Source organism: Acanthaster planci, linkage group LG09, assembly GCF_054643075.1.
Source record: "Acanthaster planci isolate LZ-2023a linkage group LG09, COTS_SCS, whole genome shotgun sequence".
In the NCBI taxonomy this organism is placed as follows: domain Eukaryota; kingdom Metazoa; phylum Echinodermata; class Asteroidea; order Valvatida; family Acanthasteridae; genus Acanthaster; species Acanthaster planci.
The window spans coordinates 2007078-2023743 of NC_141785.1; the positions used below are offsets into that span (position 1 = coordinate 2007078).

Below are 16666 nucleotides of genomic sequence, written 5' to 3' on the forward strand. Positions count from 1 at the left end.
CTGCTGAGAAGTGATAATGCACTCTACGTAAATCACATGCTGACACCTACATGTAGATACAAGAAAGTTCAATCAATTCTGATTGGCATTAGTTACGTCCATTCTCCTGAGCTGGTCATAAACATGTTTTTAAGACCTGCCAAGCACATATTTATTCCCTTAAAAACTTACTGCATTATTGATAAAATTGTCCCTCAGCTAGTTTCATTCTAACATATAAGTAATCTTTCAGAAAACTAGCAAGGGTTAGGATTAGGTCACCAACCTTTGGCACTCTTTTGGTCTTGACGTCCCTTCTCCCGACAGGCTTGTTCCAATGAGTTGTGCTGTTTGGCCAGTGTTTCAATTGTATCCTCTAATCGCAGTCTTTGATCTCTCTCATACTGTAGTGCCTTTTGCCACTTGCGTCCTTGGGCCTGGGCTAGCTCCAAATACTCCCCACAGGCCTACATGAGTATAGGTATATTACTGAGAATGAGAGCTATGAACAGAAAATTGTAGTAATCAATTAAAAGCTTCATTCCAAAGGTGGCTAATGCAATTATATCATACCAAAGACAGTCATAATCAATTAAAGTAACTATAAGCACGGTGCATTAATTTTGTATATGACATACTCACTCTAGTGTGTTCACTTTACATGGCACAACATGCTACACTAATATAACACCCTACAGCACATGTAAATGTAATGTATCATTTTCAATCAGAAATAAAATGCAAGAACAACATTTACTTAAAGACAATTTTGCTTTTTACCACACAGCATCTGAAACACACTGGGTTGCTTATTTGTACAGTGCAGGCACAATATGCTAAATAGCATTTCTAAAATTTTTTGTGATTGCTAACAATGGAACCAAACCTTCCAGAATTCAATTTTAAACATTCCTGTGAAAGTGATTGCTAGCATGTAGTGAATTTCAAAAAAGGTTGTAATCAACAGGCTCCAATTAAGGTGCAGTGATTACAAAACTGACAAGTATTGTATTTTGGTCAGAATGTATAGTTCTAAAGTTTCCTGTGTTTTCCAGACAACCCAATGCACCATCCCAATTAAGCCAAATTAAACCAAAACCAAACCAACCAAACCTGACATCAACACACATCTGAAATGAAACCAAACCTGAAACCAAACCTAACCAATCCTACTGATAAAACCAAACCTCAGTCTAACAAAATTAAATTAAAACCCTGATCATTTTCATCACAGTCCTCATGATAATCTCTCCAGGGACAAGATTCAGCACTCAACTCCCTGCGCTCCCACACTGACGTCATCATCACGCTGGCAGATAAAGGTTCAGCTGTGGTAATATGGACCACCAACAATACACTGACGAAGCCCATCGCCAACATAAGTTTCTATCCCCACTGACTGTAGAACAGCTAGGTTTTACCTATTCCCCAAGATCCACAAGGAAGGAAATCCGGGGAGGCCAGATAATCTGGAAATGGATTGCCCACTGAACACATTTCTTTGGTCAATGACTCTTTTCTCAACCCCTTGTTTCACAGATCCTGTCATACATGTACACGTATATTCACAAGCCAGACTGCCTACGAATTGAAAAGTGTTGATGATCCCAAAGTTTCTTTGGAATACATTTAAGATGTAGGTCTTGCATTTTTAACACTCAAATATGACATGAAACTCATCTCCTAACACACTATCGTTTCAGTGAGTACAGTAACAGAAGTCTCCACCATTCTCCCTACTTTGATGGGCAACCTATGGTTTACAGTACGGAATTTACAAAGTGAAGAGCGAAGACTGGGAGACAAAGTAAGTGTTTTTCAAAGCAGAACACCGTCTTAAAACTCTATACAAATAGCATTTACTAGATGAGTATGTATCTTGTCTCCATTTATCAAGAGACTGGTCACAAAGTAACTGATTAACATACTGTACAAGGCTAACCATTCTGGACTGACAAGAACACTATTATCCCCAAAACAAAAAAATCCAGAATTATAAATTAACTGATGAATTTTTTTTAATCCATGGAGACTTAAAACCAGTTTTGGTACAGTACAGAGCTATAAGTACTTTATATATCTTCAAAAGTGAGTGCTTTGGAGAAATGTTGACCTGATATGATGATGACGTCATCAGCAGAAAAGTCACGTGACATTAAAGGTGCATTCTTTAAGGCCCTGTATATGTATCTCCTGAAGTACACGCTCTATTTGGTTGAAACTTGGCAGATAACTTGAGAGGTATTATATAGGAATAATGATTTGATGTGATGATGCCTTAGCTGTTACAAATGTACAAAAGAATGCGAAAAAGCCCTCTGTTCTGTTGTCAAACAGACAGATAAGCTCTCGTTTTTAATCCAATTAATTGCAAACTTATGACACTAATTGACAGTCATCAATAGACAATAGAAAACATTTTGGGAACAGTTATGTGTTTGTTCACAAACACATTTTCTCTACTTTTATTCATGTTGGGGTCACAATTAATGGGGTAAACATTAAATTTACGATGTTTGAAATGGTTACGTATTTACTGTTATTTTGAAATATTTCACGTGAACTAAATGTTTTCAATTTCTGTAACCCTTTTAAAAAATTACATAGCCCATCACTTTTCCTTTGAAAGCAGAAGGCAAGCTAGGAATGAATGAGGCATTTTCTCATTTGGAATATGCATGCATACATGTAGTTCAGTGTTGATGGAGTGAATTATAAAATAAATTATTAAATATACACATACCACATGTACATTGAAATGGTATGCACTGAATTTCACTTGTAGCACTATTTCAAACCATCTTGAGATATTGGTTACACCTCATTGTAAAGCCTTTGTAGGAACAGTTTTTGTTCTTTACAAGTTTTTTATTTTTGTTATTTACCAATATGTAGCCATGCATACACGTATGCCATGTATCATTTTATACATGTACATGTACCTGCATCAGTTTGCGAGAATTCAATAAAGTTGTTTAAAATCTTACACGTACATGTACAACATAGTACATTTGACACAGAGCATACTTTAATAGTCAAAGTGGGATGCATAAAGAAACTGCTTATGTACCAAACAGGAAAACCCTCCAATTAGCAACTTTGGAACAAATCACCGACTATCTTCATCCAGATGAAGGCATCCAGATGAACTAACTAATGACAAAAACATTACCAAATAATAGAAACAAGTACGTGTATATGCATGTAGGCCTACATGTACAAAAAACACAAAACTTGTAAATTCTTTCCACTGCATGTACATGTACAGTAGATCCAAAATCTACTGTACATTTTCAATGAAGGCCTTAAAGCCACTTTTGAAACTCCAGGAGCACTTTAAAACTACATCCTTTTAACACGTTACATGTGCATGTAGGTACAGATTCATGTACATGTTGACAAATGCTACCCCTCTCATACTGCAAAGCTAAGCATTAAAATCATACAATGTGCACATCTGCACACGTAGATGTGCAATACATTCACACCCAGATGGTTTGTACATGTGGGTAAGCATTCACCGTGTTCAGGAGACAAGTTCTTTTGTTAGAGAAATTTGAACCGAGTTGTGGGGACATTTCTGAGTCCCTACAACATTTTTGGTCCCCACAAAATAGGTAAAATATCAAGTGCATGTCCCCACAACGACGGTGTAGGAGCTTGTTTACATGTGTAACTACATGTTCTGCCATTGATCAAGGACAATGAAATCAATACGTACTTTTCCACATGTACCAGTACATGTACATGTTCATGTTCCTATTAAGGGCTCCGTTCATCTCTTAAAAATCAATCGACTCTCAGCTTGCCTCTGGGTGTACATGTGCATGAATCCCTTTCTATACAAAACTGAAACTGCAGAGTACTTATCATACACATGTACGTGTGTGTAAATTGTAATTACATGTATGTGTACACATGTACACCACCTTTGAGGATGCTTGAGAGAAAGGCAGTCTTTGCCAAGATGTTAATGAACATCAGTGATTGTGTAGAATTTGGGGTGGGGAAAAGGGAGTAAAATTCTTTGGTCCTCAGCTGAGAAATGTTTCAAAGAGGCAGAGAGGCCCTTGAAGGGATGGGGGAAGACAAATAATAACACTCATTGGGGGTGTTCTTTTTGGCAGACATAATGGCTATGTTCAGACATTTTAGCTAAAACAGTAAAAGTTAAAAAAGTTGCTCACCATTGTGAGCTCAACGTAAAATTAAAACATACCAAGCATTCAGACGCTGCAAGTGCAAGTTCAACTCGACATGGTGTATCTCCTTTCTTCTTCACGAAGATCTTCTGCTCATTTACATAGAGTGAATGCTAGATTGTGATGTACAGAATTTTTATACTTAAAGTACATCCCAGGCTTTTTGTTATTCTGGCTTTTGAACTCATGAAGTGCTTGTACCACTTGAAAATACTTAAACTTTTTTGTAATAAAATAAAATGTGAGTCATTCATTCAATGTTTTGTCACTGGATATATTCCATCAGATTGTTTTAAGATCAAGTTGCGAAACCTTAAAGTGCAACCAAAGAAATTCATTTTGCATGGCAGTAAATCTGTTTGCAGAAGGGTATGCTTTCTGCCAGAACTACGTTTAAGATATACATGTGTGGTTTTAAAGGTAAATTGCAGAGAAAGACAATAAAAAAAAAATGCTGCTCATCAATTTGTACTAAACTTCATAAGGGATCTGGATATTGATTTAAAAAACCCACTGAATCATGGGCTCTATTTTCAGTGTTGTACTATCAGACGACATGTTTTTCCTCCTGTATCAGTGCAGGAAGAGTCCTTGAGGTTATACTTACCCAGACAGTCACTACATATACATATTTCCCTAGTGCTCTATAGCATTCACCCAAGGCATGATCGCCGCCATGTTCGCCCTTTTTCTGAGACACAAGGGCACCAAGCTGAAAGTGGGGAGGACGGGAGAGCTGTGACTATCTGGGTAAGTATGACTTCAAGGACTCCTCCCACACTGCTACGAGGGAAGTCCACTGCGGTCAACTTACCCAGACAGTCACTACATACATTTATGCGGATTAGCACTGGACTTCGAAGGTGGGTCACGTCAGTTACATGATGGTAAATATGAGAGGGACTGACAGAAGGATGGATGGAATGCATCCAGTCATTCAACTTAGCGGTGGCCCAGTAATCCCGATGTGGAGGACGCCAAAATGGTCTTGCCATGGATAGGTAGCATGAGTTGAAGCTGGAGAATGAATTCCAGCATACTGCCTTGGAAATGTCCTCCAAGGGAACGCCTCAGAAGTAGGCCCACGAGGTAGAAACTGCTCTAAAATTGTGCGTCCGCATGTGGTGGCATCGTCAGATGGGGATGACTATTCAGTGTTACTAAGTTTGATGGTAGAAACAGCCCATCTGGCTATAATGTCTCTCGATGCCGGCTGTTGAGGCTTAACTGAAGTAATGAAGAGATGAGAAGAAGCACCACAGAGATTTCTTGTTTTGGCGAGGTACCATTTGAAAGTTCAAACCAGACACCAGGGCTTGTCATCTGAGGAACCCGAGTGTTTGGTGATGGTAGGAACAAAAAATGTCCAGAGGATGGAAGGACCCAGTTTGACTCTTTGTGAGGAAGCCCACCGACGGTACAAGGTGAACGTTGTGAGGTTCCAAGCGGATATGTCTATCAATAATGGATAAGGCATGGAGTTTACTGTTCCTCCGAGACACGGTAACTGCTAGAAGGAAGGCCAGTTTCACCAAAGTGAGGAGGAGAGAGGTACCCCATGAAGTTCAAAGGACTGATGTGTGAGAAGCTCCAGAACCTGAGGCAAGTCCCAAAAGGGGATGAGGAGTCTCGAAGGAGGACACTCAGTGGACATAACGCGGAGGAGATGTTTGAGAGTGTTGTTGTCCGACACGGAAGACCCATTTTGAAAGCCAGAGTGGATGGAGGAGATTGCAGACTGACAACTGCGGATAGTTGTAACTTGTATACCAGAGTTGAATACAGCACAGGTCAGAATTTTAGCCGACACACGAACACAATCAACCTGACACGTTGTTAATACATGCTTTGGGATTTTACCGTGCATTGCTGGTCTTACGCACAATAAGCCTGACCTCGCCCCTCATTATTTCAGCACGGCTTGCGACCGCAGACAGCAAAGGTCACCGACAACGTGTCATGAACCACTGCACACACACAGAGCTGTCGCTCAAGCTTCATGTACACATGTACATGTTCACTGCATCGCATTGCACTGAATAAGTGAAATCGTGGCACCTCGCCGGCAAGATAACTGTCATGAAAAGTATCAAATTATTTATGATGTTTTGGATCGTGAAAGTAATTCAGTTGGATTACATCTGAAAAATGTCAAATTTCAGTGAAAGGGCCAGAGGTCCACCGCGTGTGTTTGGATACTATAAAACTTTTTTCCAAAAATGTAAGCTTTGAATTTAAGCTCATGGGATCTACTGGAGTGACGATAACACTTTTCCAGCTAGTTCTAACACTACATCGGTTTTAAGCAATTCCGGATGTGTGAGAAATATTTTCGCAAATAAAAAGTAACCAAGAAGAAATCCATTCTTCAGCCAGAACCATTATAACAAGCTGATTTTACAATAAATGTTTCTTAATTTAGGGAAATTTTGTTCATGTATCAGAATTCCAGTAAATTATAAAAAAAACACCCACTGAACTTGCCCACCACCAACAGACGTCATAGTGCCGCGACCAAGCAATCGCGAAACTACAACCACCCAAGTGCATTCATCCCAACCACTAATCATAAATCGAAGACTGTATTGCATATTCATTTCAATACAGCTCCCACAGATGAAAAACCACAGCCCTTGCATGTCACATGACATGCATATTTATGAAGTTCAACATGAGACCAGACTTCCTTTCATTTCGGTACAATCTTGCCATTTAGTTTGGTCATAATTTCATCACAATCAGAGTGATTTCTTTTGGTAGATTTTCCAGCTGCAGAGTTGAAAACTGATTGGTAAAATCCCAACCTCACCTCAAATTTATATTTATGCAATTTTGAACACACTAAGCTTGAGTACTGTGAGTATGGCAACAACTTTCAATGTGTATGCTAGGATTGCGGCAGTAGGAGCCATATTGACTATAAGTTGGCTAGAAAACCGGCGAGGTCAAACCCTGTTTGCTTGGCACTTTCATCGATCCTGTATGACCAAACAAAAAGCTGTATCTTTGAAAATGATTTTGTGGTGCCTGCTGCATACGAGGTACACTGCTGACCACATTTCCCTGGAATATGAAGATAACTTGAGCTGCAGTCAAACGGAATACTTTTCATTATGGGAAACTAGGCCTGGCTGTTCGGGGGTTTGCGAGTAGCGTGTGTATGTTTATACTCAGCAGATTGCATTGTGGTGTTGGCAATCTCTGTAATGCACAGGTCAGCATGTTTTGTGTTTGCAGTTAACTCCTTTTGTGTCTGTTGGACAATTCACGCTGACACGCTAAGTGTGTTTGCGTGTTGGCTAAAATTCTGACCTGTTCTGTAGGTGCATGAAGAAATCGGCAACAATCCTCAGAGATGTGTTGGTCGGAGCCACAACTCGTTCTACACGCCATAAAGTAAAATGTTGGAGTCTGCTATTGTATGTAGACTTTGCATGTAGATTGTCGTCTGCTCTTGGCCGCCATCGTGGTAGCACTGTCAGAAAAGCCAGCTGAGTAGAATGATCGTTCGACGATAGCCAGCAGATCAGTTGGAGAGACTCTGACCAGGGGTAGATGCCAGAGCCAGGTTGCTAGAGGAGGTCCGGCAAGATTGGAAGAATTAGAGGAGCTAGGTACAAGAGTCTGGTGAGACGAGGGAACTAGGACTGGCGCGGCCAGAAGGGGGCAATGAGGAGGACTCGGCAGTGTTCCCGCTCCATTTTGGACAGTATAGCTGGAATAAAGGGATATTGGAGGAAATTAATAAACAAACATCCTGGTCTAGCTGAGATGGAGAACATCAGTTGCCCAAGCTTGTGGGTCATGGAACCTCATGCAGAAGACCGGTAGTTGGACATTTTATGACGAGGCGAAGAGGTTGATGTGGAGTTTGTCTGTAGCCTCAAAGACCGAGTGTACTACTCTAGGTTGAAGGGTCCACGCTGTCGGGCAGAAGTTTCCCCTGGAGAGTGCATCTGCAATGGTGTTGTTGCATCCAGGGATGTGTCGCTTGGAGGTCGATCCCATGGTCCAAGGTCCAGAGGAACATTTCTTTTGTCAGGAGGCATAGGCTTGCGGAGTGTGCCCCCGCCCCCGATGATCAATGCTCATCCTTTTGCCTTTCCCTCCTTCCCTCTCTGTCGCTCCCAACCCCTTCCTTTTGTGTTTCTTTATTGAGCCCTGTTTGTCTGTACATGCGAATCCCACTCTTCTTCAGCCTTGTACTAGTGTTTTAAGACTTTGCCAAATTTAGGATGTGTTTTAATTTTTATTTTTTACGATTCTTTGTATAATTTATTTCCACATTATTTATGTAACCCCGTCCCAAAAGAGGTCTTGGGTTACAATTTCAAATTTTATTTCTTTATGACTATGTTTTCCTTTTGCATATTTAAATTGTTCTTTCCTGAGCTTTCGACTTTTCTACTGGTAAGCAGTGTTCAAGTGTTGAACCTTTGATCTATTGCCTATTCCTTTTGTCAAATAGCCAGCTCTCCCTTCAGTTTATCCTTAATGGTCCTGCTTTCCTAGGAGATCACAGGATGCTTTTTGTATCCACTGCCTTTAATCTCTGACTAGTACACCAGTGTGTACACTCCCAGCAAATTTTTCAGGAGATCAGCAGGATGTTGGGACACTTTTTCCTAGTTGTTATTCATACCTTACCCAAGCTGTGAAAGCTATAGACTTCTGCTGAGTGCTCATCTGCCTAGATACTAAATGACCTATCAGTATTGAAGTCACATTTGACATTTATTAAGTTGAGCTGGTCATGTGGCAATGGCACGTTCTGGGCGGCAGTTTGCCATTGCGCTGACCACATGCCTGCCAAATTTTGTCTGCAGTCTGCACTACTTTTCTTTTGACTGGAGGACCTCAAAATCCAAGTCTTCCCCTTAAGTTCACGAGTGTTGGCTCTCTATCACAGTTAAGTTTGAGTTCCTACTTATATCATTTTATACCATTGTGTATCTTTTCTGGGGTTTACTCATTGCATTTTTCACTGTGACTCTTGTAAATTGTAAAAAGAAGTGTACCGATTGATTTTATGAAGTCTGGATTTTGGGATATTTTGAGAAGTCCAAGCAAATTTATGATGTTGAAGGTTTTGGAACATGTATCTCGTAATTTCCACTAGCCAATAATTTTCTGAGACTAGATCCAAAAAAGGGTGTTTCCTCAGAACGCTTTGCTTTTACATGTAGTTTAAGACGTGTTTAGCGAATTATGTGAGGTGGTTTGAGTGTAATTTTCAATCACTTTGACTTATAACTTAGTGGAGGCTGGGAATAAGTTGTGTCCTTCACTGCATTAAAAAATATGAGCAGATTTTGAATATATGTGTTGTCAGGACTTATCACCCATCATATCCATGGTGTAAGTGACAGACTGACTGTAGTCCTACAGTTTGGACTGCTGCTTTTGTAATGCTTTTTGATGACTATGGTTTATTTGAACAGGGTTCGTGTATATTCGATAGATTCTGATATGCGTTAAATTCATCAGAAGTTAGAGATATGAATTGTCTCTGGGTCAAGCTTTAGTCTTTGTTTTCATACAAACCTATATATAACCAGTCTGATTAAGAGTTGGAGTTTTCACCAACTGATTCCTACCTCATGATATGACTGAGGGACTGAGAAATGTATTCCTAGAGTGATCCTGTCTAGTTTATGCCTCAGATATATTTTCCCTTTACATGTTAACTTACATGCAAGATGGTATTTTATTTTGAAGTTCATACACGATGTTCGGCTACCAAAGCGCGTAACCCATAAAAAGTCGGTAGCATTGGTCTGACCTCGTGAATATTTTTATATTAGAAATGTGGCATGGACCACTATGCTCTCCATCTTAGTTACTGAACTGCATGTTCTGAAAGAGGGTCTGGAGGGGAGTCTCTGTAGTCCACCTGAAGAGCTGTCCCCTGGCATCCCTGCAACCAAGCTATTGTGACTTGCAGACACAGCACAAGTATACCAAGGCAGCTGTAGCATTAACCACCAGCATCATCCTTGCAAGATCTGGAATTATTCTTTTGCATTACATTTCTTCTGCTGAACTGTTGCTCTCCACTTTTTGTCACACAAACATGACGGCTACACAACATGACGGACTCCTGTTTTCCCACCCTGGAACGACTCGTCGCAACTCATCACTACATCTAGAACTTTGGCTCCATTTTTTCCCGAGAGCTCAAAGTGTATTCTGACTTACCAGGATCCTGCATTTTTCTGTATATCTCCTATTTTAACTTACATGTATGGCCATCTGAATTGGTGTTCTCTGGAGTCACTTCATGTTTCTCTTACTGATTGGCTTGTTTATTCCCTCCAATAAAGCAAAATCTCTTTTGTACGTAAATCCTGAATTGTGTGTGGTCAAGAGTTTATTCAAAAGGGAATTGAATTAATATGAAATTTGGTTTCTGCTATTTTGAAATGTGAACCACGGGTTACATTTCATTCAGAGATTTTATCTATTTCTCATGGATGCCTGTAAGTGGCGGGTAACTGCTGTTGGTCATCAGAAATAAATAAATAGATAGCATAAATAAGAGACTAATGTCATGTTGTCGGATTGGATGAGGATACGTTGTTCTCGATGGTCTGACAGAATTGGCAAAGGGCACTGAATACTGCTTGGGGTTCCATGGTGTTGATGTGACCTCCGAGAAAGGGCGGACCTCAAGTCCCTAATGCTTGTAGGGGAGGCAGGGAGATGCCCCATCCCCCCTGGGAAGCATTGGTCGTGATGGCGAGCTGCAGAGCAGGTCTCAGGAAGGAGAGGCCTTTGTTGGAGCTTGCCTGCCACCAACGAAGATGTGAGATAAGTTTACCTGTTTACTGGGTAAACAGAGTTGGATTGAATGCATGTAGAGACGGCAGAAGGGGACCAGGTCCCTGAGACTTGCCATGATGCCCAGGAGATGAAACAAAGCATGAGTGGCGAGGGAGGAAGAGGCTGATGCAGGTGGCCAAGTTGGCGATGCAATCCGGAGTAGGACTCGTGATGCCTGCTGGAGGTCGGGAGTTGCCTTAAGGTACGTCGCACATTGAGCGTGAGTAGGTCGTGACTTATCGAGATTTATGAGGAACCTCACAATTGTGGAGAGGTCGTACATGAGGTGGGTGGAAGCAGTGACCTCAGTTGTGGACCTACCAACGATGAGCCAGTCCTCCAAGTATTGAAAGATCAGGATGTCTCAGTACTGGTGGTAAGCCGTGATAGACCTGACAATGCAAGTGAAAACCCTGGGGGGCGTCGAAAAGCAAAAGGGATGCGACACAAATTTGAAGGTTTTGCCGTGGCAGATGAACTTCTGGTCTTTCGGGTGAATTGGAAAGTTCAGGTAAGCGTCTTTCAGATCCACTGTAGAGGCCCAGGCTGAGATCAGCTGAGACTGGTTGACTCTTTGCAAAGTTGGGGATTGGGTACCAGGTATTCGGCTCCTTCTTTGGGGTGAGGAAGAATGTTGAAACGAACCCTTCGAGGAATGGGAGAGAGACTGGGGCAATGGCTCGTTTCTGAAGAAGGGAGCTGATTTCTGACTCCAGGGTCCGGCATTGGGTGGAATTCATGGGGATCAGAGTCGTGGGTGCTAGTCAACTTGTGGGAGTAGCCAAAGGAGATCGTCTTGAGAACCCATCTGTTTGACATGATGTCCTGCTGTCTGCTGGAAGGCTGTGATCTAATCAAGGAGCTGTAGCGCAAGGTCGGTGAATGAAAGGAGCTCGACGTAAAGTGGAAACCCCAACGGCGAGGCGGAGCAGCCCAAGTTGGCGGAGCACATTGAGCTGGAGCTGGCAGACAGGGTGGCTAGGGGCTTTGGAGGTTATGGGAATGAAATCTTGTGGGACGCCTTGATCCGCTTGCCTAAGGATTGCAGCATTTCCATGAACTGACCTGCAAAGAGGTCTTTGCCGTAGAGGGGCATGTTCTGTAGGTATCTTGGACCCCTGGGTACAGGCTGTGTATTGCCGTCACGGCGTTGGCAAAGCAGGAAGAGGTGTTCAGAAAAGATATGTGTGAAACCTGTTCAAAGACCGAGGTGATGTTCTCATCAAGAGCCCCAGATGGAAATGGGTGTGAAGTCCGGGCACTCGCAGAAATCGTCCTCGCAGGCAAAGGAGAGGTACCCCATGAGAAGGGACAGGAAGGCTGTACAGCATAGGCCTGACAAGAGGCTACGTTGAGTCTGGTTAGGAAACTCCAGCTTGGCTGACAGGAGGTCCAGGATGGAGATAAAGTCCAGTGTCCGACTTTGTGAACTAAAAGTAGTTCCGAGCCCGGCCTGGGAAGGGAGGCTACTTCCCGATCGAGGTGAGAACATACTACTTCCAATCACTCAGCAAGGTATAGACCTGTTCATTGTTGATATCAGAAGCCTTAACATGATGCCGAACTATTTTGAAATGGTTCCAACAACTGCTGTAATGTAACAATCAACAAAGGAAAGGAGAAGGCGGCTGAATGAAAATGCAAACCATGAATGATAAAAAGTCATGGTATATGTACAGATATATTTATTCCAGTAGGATGCTGGAGTACCCTGCCTGTTTATGAATGAAAGCGCATCTAAGAAAACCTGACACATAACTTTGGGGCAACTGCACTGGCAAAAACAGGAAGCATTTCAGCAGACACCATACTCAATTTTAGAGCCGTTTCAGCTTAGTGCTAAACCTTCCCTCCAAGTTGGTTTAAATAACGGTTTTAGTCTCAAGATACATGTAAAAACCAATTCGGTGTAATTTTGAAAATGTTCAGACATTGTTTCAGCAAACAAATTGAGTTCAATTACCAGTTTTACCACCGGACGCGAGACAAAGTGTAAACACACATACTTTTCCTCATCTAATCCACAGGGGACATGTACACTTGTTTAAGAATTTTTTTTTCATTTTCTTGGTTGACGTAAAACCGTATTGCGCTTGGTTGGGTCGAAGTGCAATAGCAAGATTGAAGACCACACCTACCAGCTTTTTTGAGTCATAAAATCCAAATGGGTAGGGAAATTTAAAAGGAAGTTTGACCATACATGTACTCTATCTTTATATAACTGTTGCTCAGAGGTCGAGACCTATCTATAAACCTTGAGACCAAGACCCAAGAGCAAAGATAGAGATCAAGACCACAGACTAATTTGCTTACGGTATTCATGTAAATGTACATGTAACATGCAGTTGAACACCCATAATAAGAGAAATTAATGTTAATACAACATCTACAATCCTGGACAAAATAGTTGGAACACCTGGTGGGAAGCGCGGTGAAAAGATCCCCCCTCTCTCCCATTCAATGATGTGGTCATTTATTGGACCAAGATTTGGCCTAGCTAACCCAATGAGGAGCAACAGTGACGGGGCGAGGAGGGAGGCATTACCAACGAGATTTGTCCAGGATTGTCTCTAAAAAGTCCGCCCAGTCATAATATGGAGCGCGTATGACAACGCGATAACAACCGCAACAGTACACCACCTCAACTGAAAAAAGGAGAGCCATTCACATCCTTTTTCTTTTTTTTTCATGGTTCACTGTTGCAATCTTTCATCTGAAACCCAATCAGAGAATGAAAAGAGGTCAGATAGAATCGTGTACTCCTCATGTAACCATATAGCCCTTCAGACCGAATAAAAAACTTCATATGAGAGAGATGTGTGATGAAGTTCTATGGTGCACCATTAAAGATGCGCCCACCTTATCCCATTTTCAATGGCCAACTTGCCTCTTGTTGCTGATACCTGCAAGCAGCAATCCCATTCGTGCAAATGTACTATGGACCCTTCCACTGAAAAAATCCTGGGTTATCATAAGCCATAGCTGTTGTGTCACTAAATATTAAATAATTATGTATTAACATATACTTTTTAAGGGGGGTTACTATGCTCTTCACGGGGCATACTACCACACCTTGCCTATAATAGCCATTATTTATTCCATTCCATTAGATTAATTTCAGATTCCCAAGTCTTTGAATTCTTTGTTTTCAAATACTGATAACACAATGTCCATTATTGAAAGCTCCGGGTACATGTTATTTTATACATGTGAGATTTTTCGACCGTAAACCTACTGCATCTACATGTACATGTGTGTGGTCTGCGGAGTCTCCTGTCAATACCATAAATTGAGTAGAAAGGCAGGTCATTTTTAGGGTGGGCCATCATGTAGGAATGAAGATACTCTTCCAGGCACACAGTTGGCCAGTTACTGAGAAAGGTTCAAGCTGCACTCTCACTCTTTCTTTTCCTGAATAGCAGCTGCCCTATTGGACTTGAAAGTCTTCATGCCCGGACTGCACTGACATCTACAGGATACCCTGTGGAGGGTACCATCTTCTTAGGAGACAGTCACGGTCACAGCTCTTTAGGTTGGCCTTCAAGGTGTCTACACATAAATATCTCATGAACTGCCTTCCTCGGACATGATGCCCCTGTTTTGGCTGTCTGATTGCAGGTTCTTTGAGATCTGGTTGTCTTGTATCTGCACAATAAGACCTGTCCATTGCATTGGCACTGGATGAGTAGACACTCAATGCAGGAGAGGTCACACTTTTCCAGGACCAGGACGTTGGACGCTTTTTAATGCCACTTGATGTTTTGAATTTTCCACAGACACCATTGGCGAAATTGGTCCAGTTGCTGGATGTGTGGTTGCAAGGTGTCCACGTCTCATTGCAGCAGAGTAGGATTCTCAGAACTACTGCTCTGTACACAGCTACATGTACATGTATCTTGGTGGAGAGTTTGATGCCATGGTCTTTCTGAAGCCTCTGCCAAAGGTAGCACTTACTTTTGCACTGTGCAAGGTCACCTCTGTTGTTGATGATGACAGGTGGTAGTAGGGGAATGTTTCAAATCTTTGATAGTAAAGGTTGAGACATGGCTTTAGTCTTCCCAAGACTGATCATAAAGTTTAAGAATCTGTAAACTGTTGCAATGTTGTGGGTTATGTACTGGATGTCTTCATGAGAGTGTGCAGCCAGCACAGTCATCTGCAAATAGGTACTTACGCAGGATAACCTTAAGTCCTTTTGTCTTTGCTTGAAACTGTCACAGCTACAGGTATTTGTCATTCAGGAAAAAGAAACATGTGAGCCCTAAGAATTTATTCCATTTTCCAGTGGTAAAATGTGGCATTCATGCCTCAGCAACATGCCTGACAATGACTGCTGCTTTGCATAGTAACAATGCTGAAGGCAGTGAGACTGGTGATTTTTCATACTTTTTCAAGACATCCTCAACTATTTAAGAGGTGGTGATAGAGTGAACAACTGTGCTTGTACGCATGGCAGTATGACTACATGGTACCTACATGTAATGCACATGTGTGTACTGCTTACAAGTAGTGATTACAAGTACATGTAATTCGCCAATACATGTACATAAGCAGCGGCATGTGGAGATACAGTACCAAACTATTATGGAAGAAAGTTGGCGCAATTTAGCTTTTGTTTCCCCCAAGTGAAGCTGCAGGCCTAATATTTGGTTCACCTACGTGTACGGTGTAAGTCTCATTTTCAACACTTTTAAAAGATCAGTATATCATACTAGTATATCTTGTTCGTTAATTTATTTCTTTGGTTGCCTGTAACGTTTCAACAGTAGAGATTAAGCAAGTTCCTGAGATCTTTGCTCCAAGACTGAGGTCAAGTTGTAAATGTCAAGTACTCGACCAAGACACCATGACCTGCCTCAAGAATTACATCACTGACTTGTGCATGTGTACATGTGCATACATGTATGTACATGTATATGCAAGAGTCAGGTGTGGAAGTTGAAAGCTCGATTGAAAGTTGTGTAGACTAGACATGAAAAAAATGTACATGTCTTTTAGCAGTCATTGATCTATTTTCATTCTTGTTGCAAATGTAAAATGAGGCAAGTCAGACTAGACCTGGATGATTATATAAGCAGTGCATTTGTGAGTTTGATGGATGGTGCATGATTAAAATTCCTCTTAAGTACAGTTTTGCACTTTACATCCAACCCCCTCATCCTGCATGTATCCTTCACAATTCTACCCCCCCCCCATCGTCCCATATCTACCAGGTCTACTTTGACTCCATCCCAATGCCATCTATCTCCAATCCTGAATCCATCCATATCCTACTCCGCTCTCTGCCCATCATCCTATTTCCATCTCTTACTCTGCCCCCTCCGCATAATCCTATCCATTTCCAACTCCGCAGACTCCCCATCTTCCTATCCATCTCTTACTCCACCCCCCTCCCCATCATCCTATCCATCTCTTACTCCACCCCCTCTCCATCATCCTATCCATCTTACTCCACCCCCCTCCCCATCATCCTATCCATCTCTTACTCCACCCCCCTCCCCATCATCCTATCCATCTCTTACTCCACCCCCTCCCCATCATCCTATCCATCTCTTACTCCACCCCCCTCCCCATCATCCTATCCATCTCTTACTCCACCCCCTCCCCATCATCCTATCCATCTCTTACTCCACCCCCTCTCCATCATCCTATCCATCTCTTAC

The 16666-nt window shown here is 41.9% G+C and overlaps 1 protein-coding gene across 1 annotated transcript in view; it reads right to left on the bottom strand.

Annotated features, from left to right (window-relative positions):
• LOC110987527 (oxysterol-binding protein 1-like) overlaps nt 1-16666 on the bottom strand; it is a 172475-nt gene that overhangs the window by 113946 nt on the left and 41863 nt on the right. Inside the window, exon 4 of the mRNA XM_087141460.1 lies at nt 266-446. Coding sequence (XP_086997586.1) covers nt 266-446 — 181 coding nt within the window. The remainder of the gene's footprint in view (nt 1-265; nt 447-16666) is intronic.